Raw genomic sequence first — 16,840 nt, 5'->3', positions numbered from 1 at the left:
CCCCCCCCCCCCCCCAGATCCCGATAGAGGGGTCCCACATACCTCTGTCGGACCCCTCGTCACTCCATCAGAATATTGGAGCATTAGTCCATTAATCTGTAATTGATCTGACGAGCGCTGCGCTCGGTGATCTCCACCAGCTCCATAAAGATAAAATGAGCAGAACAGTCACGTGCGGCCGTCTGCTCCATTACTCTGACGTAGCAACAAGGGGTCCGACAGATCTCAGCCCCCCCCCCCCCCCCCCGGCTTGTGATCTGTGGGGGTCTCAGCTCTTAATAAAGCCTAACTCCTTCAAGATTCCCTCTGAAGTAGATCCGGAGCAGCAAGAGGCTCGTGGCCTCTAAGTAGATGCAATCTACCAAGACCAGATCAGTCCTTGGGGATACTTCAGCTATAGTCTTCAGTTTTTCTGGTGGACACTATAGATTGACCTCTGCGTGGCCCAGCGCACCCTGCTATGCCCAAAACGGCCTGCAGGACGGAAAACAACCCCAGCTGCCGGGAAGGAAAGATCTAAATGCCTTTTCTGCAAGAAAATGGCAGAGAAGGCACAATACATTTCCTCCTGTATGTCAGCCACATTTACTGCTCAGGCGGTCCCCTACTTACAGACAACCCATAGTTACAAACAGACCCCTCTGACCTCTGCTGAAGTCTCTGGATGTTACTATAGCCCCAGGCTGCAATGATAAGCTGTAAGGTGTCTGTAATGAAGCTTTATTGATTATCCTTGGTCCCATTACAGCAAAAAAAATTTTAAACTCCAATTGTCACTGGGGCTAAAAAATTTTTTTGGTCTGGATCTACAATTATTAAATATACAGTTTCGACTTACATACAAATTCAACTTAAGAACAAACCTCCGGACCCTATCTTGTACGTAACCCGGGGACTGCCTGTACTATGAGACTACAGAGGCTTTGGGTCTGGTTCCTGCACAGTATATACATAGGTGTAAGTATAACGTATCCTTCCTATTACCGGTCTCTAACATCACAGCGCCCCCTCATGGCTCCTGCACCACACGTCACACACTGAAAACACCACAAGACACTGCGCTTCATTCTAGAATTTTATTAGTAATTTACGTTAACATTTGTACTGAAAGCATCAGGAAGGTGAACACTGAAAAGCAAGCGTCCTGCGGGGCGGAGGAGATTATCTACACACCGCCCCCCGGGTCCCGACCTCTCGTCCTTGTTACCTGCACAGGTAATAATCGTCCTGTCCCCTCCGCTAAACCGAAATTACACACAAATCACACGGTCTAGACTTTGCATCAAGAAAATGAAAACCTTCAAAAATTACATTTCCAACCAGAAAGTAAAGCAGATTTGTTTTTATTAATATTCTCCGTATTCAGTATGTTTAACCCTTGAATGGTGTGCATAAACATTACACTCCATGGATAGCAAAAATAATTATTTTTATTTATAATTTACAGTCAGGTGAAAATCATACAATACTCTCTTCTCTCTTACAATCTGCACTTAGACTCTTTATTTTCCCCTCCGCACATGAAACTGTGCAGGCAGCATAAGAAAAAGAACAAAAATCAAATACAAAAATGTATTCAGTAACCAAATAGTTAACCAGGGCCCCGCCCCGGTTACAAGTTTTTTTTCGCTTCTCCTGATGGCGAAATTTTATATATTATTTCTCTTTCCTCTGCGCAGGGTTCACACTTGAGCGGCCGCTTCGGGCTTGATGTCGGATAACAGAGGGATGGTCTCAGCGCACGAAGGGGCTGCGTCCCCACTGGGCTCCTCCTTTACCCTCACTGACGGCTCTGAAGTGTCCGCCGTCTCCTCTTTTACCAGCCTTAACATGGCGTTCAGTGGGTTTTCTAGAAGGGTTTTACTAGGGGAGGGCGAGCTGTCTAAAAAGGAGGACGTCTGAAAGAAGAGGAAGGGGAGGGAGTGAATACACAGGCATACAAACCAGTCACACAAAAAATGTAAAAAAATGGCTAATAAAATAATAACTTTTTTTATTATTGCTTAAAGACTTGGTACCAGGGGGCGCTGTTGAGATAACTAAACAGAAATACTACCCGTTACCTGAATGTAGTTTTTTATCACCCCTGTAAAGTTACTGTGAAAAGGCAAACATTACTTACGAGGCTCAATACACATTATATCAGGTTATGAATAAGTGATTTGGGAGAACTTACATTTTTATAGTCTTCGTAGCAGGATGGATGGAAAATCTGAAGAGGAAAAAAAATTAAAATTAGTACCAAGGAAAGACCTGACACACACATCGCAATGTACCATCAGTTTTATATTTGCAAGGGTCTGGATTGCTAATAAGGCTTAAAACAATCACCCCCGTCCTCCCTAACATGACCCGACCCCCTATGGCGTCAATACTCTACGGTCCTAATAGTCACTCGCCGTTCCCTGCCATTCCAGTTCTACGGACAGTGAATGTGGCGGCACTGCATATGTCTGCCATGCTGCTCCATTCATTTGGCATGCAACGGTCCCCGTTCTCGTGATCAGCAAGTCACACCACTGGGACCCCCACTGAATCAGCAATATATCCTATATCCACTCGATAGGGGATAACTTGTTGTGACTGGACAACCCCTCTAAAGCTATTCAATACATAATCCAAGTAATAAAGTCGCTCCCTGCCAAGCTCTTACCTTCTCATTGACCCGCATGGCGTTCTTTAGATGCCATTCCTCCTCCTCCTCATCCCAATACTGTTCAAACTGCTCCTTGCAGATGTCACAGATCTAGGTGGAAGAAAACAACGATTATGGCACATGTGGTATAACACAGGGCCGCGCCATGACTAGAGATCAGTACAATCACACACCTCATCTGCTCCGGCAGGTCCGGCTGGAACGCTCTGAAATTCCTTTTCCTTTGCAGCCTCCTGGGTTTTTAATATAACCTCCTCGTGGACTTTTTCAAAGAACTGACTTTTGGCTCTTTCTTCCAAGTCAGCAATTTCCTCAAACTCTATCCAGTCCTAAGAAAAAACAATCAACGTTAAGATTTCATATATATCATTATATTATTGCTTCTTGCATTTCATACTTCTTCAAAGTGATAAAATATGAACGGGTCCTTACCTTTAGGCTGTAGTACCATCTGCGGTGCGTTATTTTTCTGCTGACGTCCTTCTCCGTTCGGTTTTGTCGGTAATGCCAGTCCAAGTGATCGGCGTAGACGTCTGTCTGGGATTTGGTAAACCTCATCCCGCACGAGTAGCACTGGATGCCCGTGTACAGGCGGGTTATTATACTCTCATGGCGTCTGGATAAAGACAAAAAAGAATAAAACTAGTTATAGAAAATCCACTTGAAACCATAATCAGGATATCTAGAGTTAAAAGCAGAAAAGTTCAGGAGTGGAAAAAGGTCACAAAGAGAAACCAAACTGCATTTATGTTATTAGTTACAGGGAAATCCAGTTTTTAACCCGCAGGGGACCGCATGCTGTCCCCCATAGAATAACACTTTAACAGGTCAATAATTTGATCGCTGTGTTAAGTTGTTGTCCAAAGGCCGAGAACCCTTTCACGTTTACCAGGTTTCAAATAGGTCTACAAATATTTTACTTACTGTTTCAAGTCTTCCATAGCAAAGCCTGTGAGGTCAGGAACATCGGGATCCTCCGACGGTTCTTCCTCCTCCTCTTCTTGTGTAGACTGAGTAGAGGCTTCTGTGGCTTCTATAAAAGAATGAAGAGTCGGAGTAATGAGAAGAACCTAGAATTACAACACAGCGTTTCCTACTCCCCTGCCACATCCAGGCCAAATGCCACAGTAACTTATAGATACTAAAGACTCAAGTTCTGGAATAATTGCTGCTAAAAATACATACACATTAAAAAAAATATTAACGTTCCATAAGCAAAGCCCCCCCTCCCCCCCCCAGAGAAATGTGTGCCCTTAGGAGTGTAGGGTATTGCAAAGACTATCTATGAAATACTGCAGAGCGCCAGGAAACCTAACAATGAAGGCAATGATTGGGACTTACGAGAGGAGGCGCTTTCAGCCTGAGATACTTTAAGGATTCCCGTGGAAAGCAGCTTGGAAAACAACTCATTGACATCCAGTTGACCCAAGTGATTCTCCGGATTGGAAAATGCAGGTGCTGAAAAATATATAAAGAAAAAAAATTTACACAACGTGTTGGATGAGGATTTGTAGATGGAAAATACATTGTAGGAGGAAGCTATATATAAAAGAGCATTGGGCTTAAAATTGGCTCAGCCTTGGTCCACGTCACTACTGCACAAATCTTAAGGGCCCGACTTCACCCTAGTCCAATATATCAGGGCACCACAAAAAAAAAGACAATACTAAGACCACATACCAGGCTGGTTAGGTGCAAATACTCCAGTGTTAGGCATCTGTGCAGAGGTCAGAGGTTCTTGGGTAAAAGGTGCAGGTTGGGCCATATTATCCATAGGCTGAAACTAGAAGAACAGGAAGAGTTAATAGTCACATCGCACTTGTATCGCATCATTTACTGGACTAATTGTCTGCACCCTGGAAACCATCTATGTTGTTACCTATAATTTAACCCCCACATGAGGACACTAACATGTAATTAACACTGTAGGTGCAACTTCTCTGCCGCATTCTGGGACAACTATCAATCCAAAGCAAAGCGGATCCGTGGGTGTCACATTTGTTCTATAGGAATGGGACAACCCAGCAGTTACATATGAAATTAACAAGCTTTTTATAAGACTAGACAACACACACATAAGAGGACGAGACTTGATCACACACAGGAATAAGCTGTAAGTTCTCACCTGTGGATTTGGCTGCATATTAAAGTGTCCGAACCCAGGCCCCTGTGGATTTTTATCCTCAAAGTAGGGTGCAGCAGGTCTCTGGAGCTGGTTAGGGAATCCCTGCACTCCAGGGCCGGGTGGAGCGGAGAAGCCTGGACCCTGTGGCATGTCAAACCTTTGTTCTGGCCTCTGAAACTGTCCGGGAAACATATTCTGATGTTCAAATGGCACATTCTGCCCAAATGGCGGCACGTTTTGTCCCATGGGCTGAGCATTTAAGTTGTCGAACCGCTGCCCAGGGTGTACACCGGGTCCATCAAATCTCTGCTGCTGATTCGGACCATCGAAACGCTGGGGCATCATCCCATCAAACCGCTGCTGCATCTGCATTGGTCCATCAAATCTTGGCGGTGTCTGGTGACCAGGAGGGCCATCGAATCTTTGATGTGGCTGCCCTGGCATAACATCGTAGCGTTGTAAGTGAGGCGGCTGGTTATCAAATCTATGTACTTGTGGATTATCAAATCTAGGGACGTTCTGCCCCATTGGTCCATCAAATCGCATTAAAGGCTGTGGACTGGGTCCGTGATCGAACCTTCCACCTGGTGGGCCATCGAATCTAGGACCTGGTGGCCCATCGAATCTAGGACCAGGAGGTCCATCAAATCTAAGACCTTGTGGCCCATCAAACCTAGGGCCAGGAGGTCCGTCGAATCTTGGACCCTGTGGCCCGTCAAAGTTCATCGCTCCCATAGGCTGCATTGGTTGATCAAACCTCATAGGCTGACACTGCGGACCATCAAACCTCTGCTGTAGTAACGGCCTGGGAGGCCCATCAAATCTCTGATGTCCCCCTTCAAATCTCTGAGGCCCATCAAATCTTTGATGGCCATCAAAATTTTGAGGTCCTGATCCATTATCAAACCTTTGCGGCCCCAATCCTCCTTCGAATCTTGAAGGCCCCATTGGCTGCACACCATCAAACCTTTGAGCTCCCATAAGTCTACTTTGTGGTCCATCAAATCTCTGTGGACCCAATGGTGGCCCTGGTAGGACATCAATCCGTTGGTTATTCATTGGTGGATTAGAAATAATTGGATTCTGGCCTTCAAATCTCTGCATAGGTTGGTTTATTGGTTGACCGGGTAAGTTCTCAAATCTTTGGGCGTCCACTAATTCGCTATCAAAGAGGGGGTCAGGCCTCAGACCTGATGTGCTGTCAAACAGAGGGCCAGATTGTGCAGGAGAATCTGATCTTGCATTTAGGACATTGGAATCCTGGAATTGGTCTTGGAATACGTTAGGGCCATCTCCTCTACCGACCGGCAGTAGTGCTGGCGTCTCTAGCAGTGGTCTCCTCTCCTCGTGTAGACCGACGTGTGGTAGGTTATCCTGACCGATGAGAGGTTTATCATCTACAAAGGGAAGCTCGGGGTCATTATATCTGGATCTCTTGTGGGGGTACGGTTCATTGAACGGCAACCTTGGGTCTTCTAATAAGCCTTGAGGGAGGAGAAAAAAAAAAAATTCAAAATAAGTTGAAAAATTAAATTACAAACAAAAGGCAGCCATAGACCATCACATGAAAGAAGAGGGTGCAAGAGGACGTGTGGTAGGTTATCCTGACTGATGAGAGGTTTATCGTCTACAAAGGGATGCTCAGGATGACCCCGAGCAATCAAGCATGTGTGATCCTTCTTCCCCAGGCATGGAGGGAGGGTCGGGCCACCACACACATAAGACAGTACCCCCCACCAAAAATCAGTGAATGAAAGAAATGTACCTTTAGGAATATCTCTGTCCTCATCGTGTCTCCGGAGGCCGTCATGGACTAGGTCGTCATTGTGAGGTCTGGCCCCTGGCGACAAACTGCCCTGCATTAAATCATCCATCTTGCATTCTCTTCCATCGAAATCCATATCATCCATATCGAGGAAGCCTTGTTCCAGGAAGTTCTGCACTTGTGTTCTCCTCAGCTTGGCCTTATGCTCGTAATAATTTAATTCGGCGTTAGAAAGGAGCGTTTTTTTCCTGCCACCACCTTTGATGTCTTCCGGGGAGTCTTCGTAAACACTAGATCGCCGTCTCTCATCTTGGTATTGAAAGAGTTGACGAATTTGATGAGCCACCACCAGGAAGTCATCCTGGGTAATTTTTCCTGATGCCAAATGCTCATTTGCCTGCAAGGAAGTAATGTTACCAAATTAGAGTCACAGTATTGGGCTGGAATGTTCCACAACATCTTAAAGGGGTAGTCGACTCAGCAAATTTATATTGTTTGCATGATGAACAGTTCTACAATATACTTAGTCACTGTTTTCTATAGCTCTGCTGGCTGTCATTCTACTTCCTGTGGATAAAAACACTGGACCCTGGTCATGTGTAGTCACAAGTGAATGGCTCCTTATGTGGCATCACATGACCAGGAAGATAAGTGAATGGCTTGTTATCACATAGTAATCAGAGTTTTGTCACACAGGCGCACAGCTTGGTATTTCACATCACATGACCATGGATATAACAAGCTGTAAACCTATGCGACCAAAGGAATTGACACAAAGTATATTGGAATATTGTACAACTTTCATTACACAAACTTTATCAAAGATTTCCTAAAAGTGGACGACCTCTTTGAATCGGCCATCAATATCTGAACATGGGATGATGTGTATTGGCTATATCGGCACTCGGCTACTACTAATCTAGTATTGATGGCAAATCCCTTCAAGTTTTATTTTAATTCCCCAATACTTAAATTTCCACAGCTACAGACCCAAAAAGGTCACTACTTAGGATCCACGTCACCATTCACAGAGCATCTGAAATGTGATATCTCCCTTACAATAGTAGAACTGACCAAACAGAAGGCAACACAAGCACAAGACCTTGATGGGATTTGTTTTTACCTTTTTCAGTAGTTCCCCCTTGTCTGCGCTGGTTAACTCCTTTGGGATTTGCAGGTTGGCGTCCACGCTCAGCCAGGCCTGTTGCTTAGGTGTTCGAGGCGAGAGGATGCCCTTGCTCCCCCCCCAGCTGTCCCGATGTCTTGCGTGTGGGGTCCTGTTACCCTGCTGGTGTTCGCCACTTTGTGATCTGTAACGAAGGTCTGAATTAGACAAGGAACCTGAGAATTTTCCTCAGCGCGTTACTTGTGACTGTACGGTACTTACGTTTTACTGTCCTCCCAGCTCGGCCTCCATCTTTTGCTGTTCTTGGACTCCTGCCAGTTCTCCACATTCTCTTTGGGCTCCGAGTTGGACCTTAGAGATGTCTGAGCTGAGAGGTCCTGCTGCTGTCTCTCCTCTGAGCTCTTCTTTAGCCTCCGATCCCGGGCGTCTATCTTAGGGATTCTTTTACTTCTCTCCTCTCGGGTACTTGGTGGAAACTCCTCTGTGCGAGGCGGTTTCACACCTGGGGGGCGCACTTTGCCAATTTTTAGGAGTGAAGGAATTGGAGAGAGGCTTCTTTGCCGCCGTTTGACTGGCGATCTCCTGTCTCTCCTCTTGGGGGACAGCACTGGGGATCTCGTCTTAGGAGAGCGGGATCGGGATCTCTTCCGCGCAGGGGCCCTGTTCGGTTTTGTGGCTTGTTTATCGGCCTTGTTCACACCAGGGTCAGTTTTCGGCAAGCCGTTAGCCAATTTGCTCCTGTTTCCAGACGGACGATGCTCTGATGACTTGTGCTCCTCTTTTTTCTCTGTGCTCCGCCTTTTCTCCTTTATTTCCTCTGGTTTCTCCTCGGCTTTCTCACTGAGGTGCTTGCGTAGTCTCGGATCCCGCTTACTTACATCGGAGTCTGTAGACTTGGCTTCTTTGGAGTGAGGCAACTTCGCTTTCATGGGAGAAGGGGACTTGGCTTTAGCTTTATGGTCTGCATGTGGCTGTTCCTTTTTAGGGATCTTTTCACCACTTGTTTTGCCCTTTTCTTGTCTTGTCGAGGAGCTGACTTTATCAATGGCTGAAGCTTTCACAGGTTTGTCAGCCGAGTGTAGGTTTGCTTTGCTGTCTTTTTTGGATCCTTGATCTTTATGATGTGTTGAATGTTGACCACCTCTGTTAAGCCGAGGGTCTCTGGTTGGCACGCCATGCTTTTCAGCTGCATGTTTTTCCACCGGCAGGGGTGGCACCAACGCCCTTTCCTTTTCGTTGCGAGTTGGTGTAGGCAGAAGAGGAGTTTTCGTTGGCGGGTGTGGAACCTCTGGCAACACAAGGGGCTTTGCAGGTACGGAGAGTGTACTTGTCTACACAAAAGAAGTTGAGGATTAATTTATAATATGTTCTTACAATGCATCAGCAGATTACAGGAGTCTGTGCGCGGTGAGCCGTGCATGATCTCCAATACACCCAGCAATTGACCTTTCCCTCCAACCTCCTCACTATGCAAAAAGTTATTATAAAACTCAAAACATTAGCAGGTCTACAGTTTAAAAGAATGCATTGACACCATGCTCCTACCCCCCCAACCCACACAAATTAACCCCTCACTTACCAGTTGTGCCTTTGTCTGTTCTAATTCCAGCTCTAACTTCTTTTGTTGCAGCTCTAACAATTGTTTCTGCTTCAACAGCAGCTGCTGCCTTATTATCTGCTCCTGGGAGAGGACCGGCTTTGGTACCTCAGCCGGAACAACTGGGGCACGTTTTGCAGGTTTGGGCGCCGGGGTTGTGCTTGCAGGCCCATCTTCTGGCTGTGGAACACAAATATAATGGGGAGGAGGTTTAAAACATGCAAAAAAGGAAAAAGAAAAAAAAACCCACATCTATTATGAGATTAGTAGAGAAAAATCTAGGATTACTCACCTTGTTAAGGAATTTAGGATTCACGTGGATACTGGGTGAATTCACACTGGCAGCTAAAGGTTTAACAGGCCAGGCAGGGTCCAGCTGATTGACCCGCAGGTCAAGTGCATACAGTTTTTTGTTGGGAAATATTTCATCCCATGTCGACCGTAATTTATACAAACTTTTCCTAGTGTTTTCATCCACCTGGAGACGACAGAAACGGATTGTGTTTTGACTGTGCACCGGATAAACGTAAAAGCAATACAAAATAATCTAAACTTCAACTCGCACGTCAGAGTATAGCATATATTTTATAGACCAACAACAAACCCTTTTAAAGAAAGTTGCATAATTTTTTTTTTTTTTTTTAAATGCAAGTCAAAAAGTACAGACAAGTAGATTGATCCTTCAGCCAATTCATATAAAAAGGAACTACCTGAAGATGGGGAAAGCAGGTTGATACACCTCTGAATAAACCTTATATTATTAACCACGTATATCACCCCCAGACACTTCCACTTGGATAACCATTAGTAAAATAACCTCAGACTGCAAATGAATAACTCAAACTTTGAGTGCATGCTAGTTCTCTCGTGGTAAGCAACATATGAAACATTGCCAGAGCATCTCTCCTTATAACTGTGTTCGAGGTCTATCAAACGACTGCTCAGTCCAGGAATCAGTGTCTAGTTTCACATGCCAACCATAGGGTTGAGGACAGGACTCCAGGTATAGTGATATATGTGATCATGGTTAAAGTTAGCAGCCGCTGCTTTGCGGAGGAGCAGGGACTCCATGCATCGTTGTGGTATATGATGTCCTTGGCACTATGGTTGGTCCATGAAACCTGATACTGTACCAGACTCAAAACGCCCCATGAATGAACAGAAAGACAGAATTTACATTTTCTTTGGCCAAAATCACATTTAAGGTGACACCTTGCTGTATTAATTCCAGGAGCAAAGATACAATACAGATGCAGAGAATGCCGATACACATTGCTCAATAGTATAAATACTAGGACAATAGTAAAAGGAGGCATGCAAGATTAGATGAACAAGATTAGATTACCTTTCTTTACCTGGTAAGGGCACCACTGTTGTCCATGAGCTATTCCTCATATTGTAGCTGAGCACCACTCACCTGAATACTGCAATACCAGACACAGCCCCATAGACAAGAGTGCAGAGGTTTCTGTAATTTCTCATCCTACGCATAACAGGGTTTATCTAGGATCAGACTAGTAACGGGCCGTCAGGATAAGTTGAGGGTCTGACTTTTCACACCCCTGACAATCAGCTGTATAAAAATTACCAAGAGCTTGTGTGTTCAACCTGCACATCATGCAACTTCATCTTATCCTGGTTTATTGGTTGAAGCTTAAATACTCTGTGCTGATCGACAGGGGTGTTAAGGCCTGGACCCACACCTGCACAAAAGCCATCAATTTTGTGATCCAGACCATCCTTTCAATGCAATACCAAATACATTTAAGACTATATACACTAAGCTGCATACAAAGCGACATGTCATAAGAACCGCAGGAGGTTTGTAGTCCTGGCCTTAAGCCAAACCCACAAAATCCTAATACTACAATGTTTATTCGCCCACCTATGACAAGAATCGTTAAGTCAGAGTGAACATGAGAAAGAATAATGAATCTATACCTTTTCGAACACATTAACAAAGGTGGAAACTATGTTTTTAGCAAACGCTGCGAGATAGTCTCTTCCGACATTTTTTACAATGGAATCCATAAGATACATGACTGGAAGCTTCTCTGTGCTAGGAGCCTAGATAAAAGAAAACTGGTAAGTTTAGTAGGACACAAAATATCACCCCACGTCAGATCCCAGATGTATACAAACCAGGGAGATTAGATTTACTGTTACGTCCCATACATGACTAGAGAATGGGAGGCTGGAGATTTGGGCTAGTGCTTTTATGTAAAGGATACCAGTAAGGTTATTGTTCCCATCACGTCAGTGCAGACATCCGTATACTTTTTAGCATTATTTTACAAACAGCTTTTAGTTTGGGGAAATCCACAGGCAGTTGGCAATGCTCTCCGTGCTCGCTGGTAATACAGATACGTGTGTCCATCAGAAGATACGTCCTCCAGAGCATAGTCCACATGTTGCCTCATCCGATGTGACTGGTGAGAGGCGTCACCTGTGTAAATAGGCCGAGAACTGATCCGGACTCCCAGACATGTGTCACCTGTGGTTACTCAGTCACATTAGTCACCGTTATGTGCTCAGCTGGTTCCTCCAGTTCTCCTGCCCTCACTGAGCACAAGTTCAGTCCAAAAACAAATTTATATGTGTCCAAAGATGTGTCATGTGTGTTGTAACAAGCCACCGCTCCAAGAAGAAAGCAAAAATCTATAGTGCGACACCTCGTCCAGGATTACAATAATATTACAAAAACATGGTCGCTCCTCCAAAAACAGCCTCACAGGTCGTCTTGTAGAAGGGCTGAGCTGTAATACTGAAGACAACCTGTGGTATTTTTGCAAATAGCAGCCATGTTTTTATTTTTTCACATTTTTGGACCACCCTATTTAAGGCCTTCATCTCTGGCAGCTTCCACCAGCATCGCTCCAGGTCTCCCACAGATACGTTCGCCAAATTTGCCTTCAAACGTAGCCATGAGAAGCCGGTTGCTATATGTGGGAGGAAGGTGGTAAAGATGGAGGTACAAGTATCAGAAAATATTCCCTCCACATAATCCACTGACCCAGGTTGAGAGCATCACAGAAATGTAGAGCGCCCTCAGTCTGGTCACTGGGAACTGTATAGATTACACATATTGTAATGGACTATTCTAACTTCCCATAAAGATTTTTGATATAAAGAAAAACAAAAATTATATAGATTGATCATTAATCAGTTCCTCGGAAGCAGAAAAAAGTTCTATGGAAAAAAGAAAATGTCATGGCCGGGCTCTGAGCGTGACATTACACAACAGCAGCTTATCTAGCGTCCATGTAGAGCTCATACCCGACCCTTAGAGGGCATACAGCCACGTGGAGTGTAAGTTGCCATGTGTACAGATAAGGAGCCTACACCCGCCATTATCACCTCCCACATGGAGATCCCCCCGACCAGCACCCCCTCCAGCAGAAGTTATAATGGAACACAAACCATACAATAAAAAAACAATGGTAAATAAAAAAGACAAATACATATTTGATACATTTTATTTACAGTTTGCAGCAAACCAGTCACACACGTTAAAGCCATTTATTGAGAATATAGGTGAACTAATACTCAACATGTGGTTAAAGCATGAGGGGTGGGGGGAGGGGTGGCAGCGTGACATTGGGCACGCCGTCAGCATTGGGCTGTCTCACTGACTCTTCCAGTAACATACACGGTATCAGAACATACATAGCATCACCACTACTCGTATAATCCAGGCCTCCGGGGGAAGGGGTGGGAGGTAATAGAGGGGAGAGTACAAGGATTACAGAACATGATATCATTACTATGCACTATAGATTATACATTTGGGGAGTGAGACGTTTAGGGAGTAGAGTAAGAGCGGAGGGATAGATATAGGATTTCAGAGAATAAAGCCTAGGCCCGGGCTGTGATTGAGACTGCGTCAGTGGAAGGGACTGTAACCCTACATCCTGAACATGGCACATGGCTGTACAAGCAGGACACATGTGTCACCCAATTCCGCACCAGTGTGCGGGTCACTACATTCATGGCTCTATCCGTAGGGTATTCCACAAATATTGGGAGGGTCACTTGTATGTCCAAGAGCCACTAAAGGGTATTCTATGTATATAGCTATAAATATACTAATGATCATTGTATAATGCAAAGTTCTACAGTTATTGTGCAGATTTCCAAATCTCTGCTTGCGGCCAGTGAATGGAAATATTGTAACTGACACCCTGAAGCTGGAAAACATAGAGATTAGCATAAGATCACATGATCACAGATCCTCCTGACAATCTGCTGGTAACAGGACACATTTCTATGTAGCAGGAGCTCCACACTCCTAGAGAAACCGAGAAGCTGAGGAGTTCTACACCTGGTTCTGTGGAAAACCCACAGCTGAGGTTCTGTGATACACGTATCTCTTGATGGTTTATTACATTTGTCACAATGCTTTAACCCATAGGAAACAATTGTAATAATCATTCTTACATCTACAGGAAGAAAATGGATCAATTGCCATTCCAAGGCAGCAAGCAGAGATACTGAAAGCTGTTAGCAACCTACAACACTTGCACAGATAAGGAGCTTTTCATTATACAGCGATCGGAGCAGAAATCACATTCCCAAAAATACCTAAAACCAGTAAGGGAACCGAGCCTGCCACGTATGTGCAACCCTTGCCTGACATGTGGGTGTCTATAGGGATGGAACCGGACAATCAGCGCAGAGCACAGGATTGAACAAGATGTTCATAAACATTTCTGGACTGAAGTCCCTTTAAACTAGGTTTTGCCTCTCATGACACATTCCCTCACATCACAGTCTGAAAGTGAGTGTGTAAGCACCAGAACCCCCGGGATCAGAGGTCCAGGGGTCCGATAATGTCCCATGTGAAAGGAGGGCATTTACTTCTACAGAGATCAGCATCCGCTGCCTCATCTATTCATATGGGACAAAGACCCTAATTCTCATGATCTCTGGGGGTCTCAGATAATAGTTATGAGAGGATAGGGGGGAATCAAGGTCAATAGAGAAAAAAAAAAAAAAAACAAGTTTAGGGCTTCTTTCAGGGCAATAGGGCAACAAGTTGCATTTAACAAGAGCTCCGTACACAGCTATGGTGCTGCGGAAAGATGGCAATCCCATAAAAGACAATGGGTAACAATCACAGGAAGAGCAGCCTCTAAGCAACCCATTCACTTGTACAGGATAGTCCTCTTTCCCAATGCCATAGCCAGTCAAGCAGCATGTATAGGGGATCTACCAAGTTTGCATGGATACCACCAGAAATCTGGAGAATGGGGGACCCTTCCTCGCTAATGGGTGGAGCGGGAAGTTGACCATGTATCTGACCGCTCCCATACTATGCGAGTGTCAAAAATTTCTGATCACAGCACTAGTATATCTTGCAGACCATAAGGAGATATCAGAGCGCTGTGCTCGGCATTTCGCAACACTCAATCTAGAATAAAGGAGCAGGGCACAAGCTCAACTTGCTGCACCACCCATTAGCAAGAACAGGACCCCCAGTCTCCAGACACACCTACATCAATAAAACGGTTACTGTGAACAGGGGATAACATGCAAACTTGGTACCAACACTTTAAAAGGGTTTTATAAACATGGAGCCTATGGTCAGAGCTGGGATCTTAGCTGTATAGCAAATATTAGAGCTCAGTTGCAATAGCCTGCTTTGCCCATAGTCAAGTGTGGCGCTGTTTAAAGGGAACCCAACAGGTCAGTTATGAAATGTCCTTTCAGGAATGCCCTCCTGTGTCAGGCAAATGTGACTCTTTTCACACAAGACGAGTCAAGTTTAGCGGCTGCAGCAGGAGTATCACTTCTGAAGCGCCATCTAACAAGCTTTTTGAGTCACATCAAAGTTAAAGGTAACCTACCACCACAAATCTACCTATAAAGGTAGATCGGGTGGTAGGTGGATCAATGGGACGTGAGGAGAGCCCTTCTAAGGGCTAATCCTCACGTCCCGCACTTTTTTGGTAACTTTTATTAGACTTGTATGCAAATTTTCTTATGCAGCTACTGGGGCGTGGAGTAGCCGTATCTGGCGTGGCTACTGCATAAGAAAAATTTGCATACAAGTCTAATAAAAGTTACCAAAAAAGTGTGGGGACGTGAAGATTAACCCTTAAAAGGGCTATCCTCACTTCCCATTGATCCACCTACCAGCCGATCTACCTTTATAGGTAGATTTGTGGTGGTAGGTTCCCTTTAAGAATCTCATCCTACTTGGGCTGTCACACGTTAACATTTTGATTTCATTCAGTAACGGAATGAGAACGCCCCATTCGGGGCCACGGACAATCACACAAGTGTTTTTATACCAAAGCATGAAAGTGGCAATCCGCACCTGGTGTCTAAATGCAAGACCCCGGGTGCTGATTGCCGAGCACATGTGGTTGCCGACAAACGCACATGCGATCGGCCGCAGCCCACCACGTTACGATTAAGTTACAAAACACTAACACGTGACAGCACTAATGGTTCTGCGAGCTGCAGAACTGGACACACAAGGAGGAAATGGATCTTGATCCAAGTAGCTTCATGCATCTCTGGTTCTATAGCTCAGAAAGATGAGATTTGTATCTTTTAAATGACACCAGCAGCATGTTTCAAGGTGCTATAGAACAGCAGATATGACCTCTGAAGTGACACTACCCTTGCTAACACCAAACGGGACTCACCTCATGCGGAAATCAGGTGAGAAGAGTCATATTTGCCAGACTTTGGGGGAGGTAAACAGATAAGAGTTCACATAGATGAGGCACATTTCATATAACAACTTGGGGAACTGGTAGTTTAGGGGGGGGGGGTTAAACCTTGTGAAATCAATGTGTTATGACCCCTGGACAATCCATTTAAGGGTCAACTAACAAACAAGTCAGACATTGCCCCGTTTATAATAACATTATGGAAAGTAATAAGACGGGGAACACCCAAAAATAGTCTAACATGACCGATCCCACTGCAGGGGGAGATAAACTATCACGTGACCTGCCTCCATTTTGGAAGGGTCCCCCACGGCTCCTGCCAGTGACCTGGAGTCGTGCTATGTACTATACAAAGGTTATATAGAGGGTCGTATCTGAGGGGCTGGTAGTAAGGAAGGGGCCGCAGCTACAAGGTAAAATGGCGGCCACCGCTCACAGAACGAGGCCGGGCGCCATGTTGGATTGTGAAATCCGGGCAGGCGGGGGTTAAGCAGAGGCTGACGTGGGGTCTAGGAGGTAAGAGAAGACGGGACGGGGAAGGAGGGGGGGACACAGAATAAGATAAAATGCTTTAGTCATAAAAACCTTAGCGATTTGCGCTTCGATAAGAGTGACGATGTCCCGGGCGAACTGCACGTTCTCCTCGGCGAGGATGGTCAGCATGTTGATGTGCGGCTTGCTGTTGAATGTCAGGTCCTCCAGGGAGGACTGGTAATCCCGACACGCGTCTTCCCGGGCGTCGTCGGCCGCCATTGTTGGAGAGCGCGGCAGCTGCGATGTGAGGGGAATGGGAAGAGGCTATTAGACGGTGAGAGGAGCGCTAATACCACAGCGGGATCCCCACACACAGCATCATGCGGCCTCGGGCCTGACAGGACGGTGGCAGCTCCG

General features: G+C 45.3%; 1 protein-coding gene across 1 annotated transcript; it reads right to left on the bottom strand.

Moving 5' to 3' along the window:
- Window positions 1-1,062: 1,062 nt before the first annotated feature.
- On the bottom strand, window positions 1,063-16,714 carry PCF11 (PCF11 cleavage and polyadenylation factor subunit). Its single transcript, XM_072133993.1, has 16 exons — window positions 16,535-16,714; window positions 11,211-11,336; window positions 9,562-9,747; window positions 9,252-9,449; window positions 7,934-9,003; window positions 7,670-7,856; window positions 6,547-6,943; window positions 4,782-6,265; window positions 4,337-4,439; window positions 3,998-4,114; window positions 3,581-3,689; window positions 3,089-3,272; window positions 2,830-2,985; window positions 2,654-2,746; window positions 2,177-2,212; window positions 1,063-1,898 (listed from the first exon to the last, which is right to left on the bottom strand). The coding sequence occupies exons 1-16, from the start codon at window positions 16,700-16,702 to the stop codon at window positions 1,683-1,685; spliced, it is 4,830 nt and encodes a 1,609-aa protein (XP_071990094.1). The 5' UTR covers window positions 16,703-16,714; the 3' UTR covers window positions 1,063-1,682.
- Between the last annotated feature and the right edge of the window lie 126 nt (window positions 16,715-16,840).

This window comes from Engystomops pustulosus, chromosome 2, assembly GCF_040894005.1.
Source record: "Engystomops pustulosus chromosome 2, aEngPut4.maternal, whole genome shotgun sequence".
NCBI classification, from domain to species: domain Eukaryota; kingdom Metazoa; phylum Chordata; class Amphibia; order Anura; family Leptodactylidae; genus Engystomops; species Engystomops pustulosus.
This window is presented reverse-complemented; position numbering and strand designations above follow the sequence as displayed.

Coding starts and splice junctions, on each gene's coding strand:
- PCF11 (XM_072133993.1), bottom strand. CDS start 16,702: ATGGCGGCCGACGACGCCCGGGAAGACGCGTGTCGGGATTACCAGTCC. Junction 9,748..11,210: donor TTGTTAATGTGTTCGAAAAG/GTATAGATTCAT, acceptor TGTCGTCTCCAG/GTGGATGAAAACACTAGGAA. Junction 4,440..4,781: donor ATATGCAGCCAAATCCACAG/GTGAGAACTTAC, acceptor CTGTTCTTCTAG/TTTCAGCCTATGGATAATAT.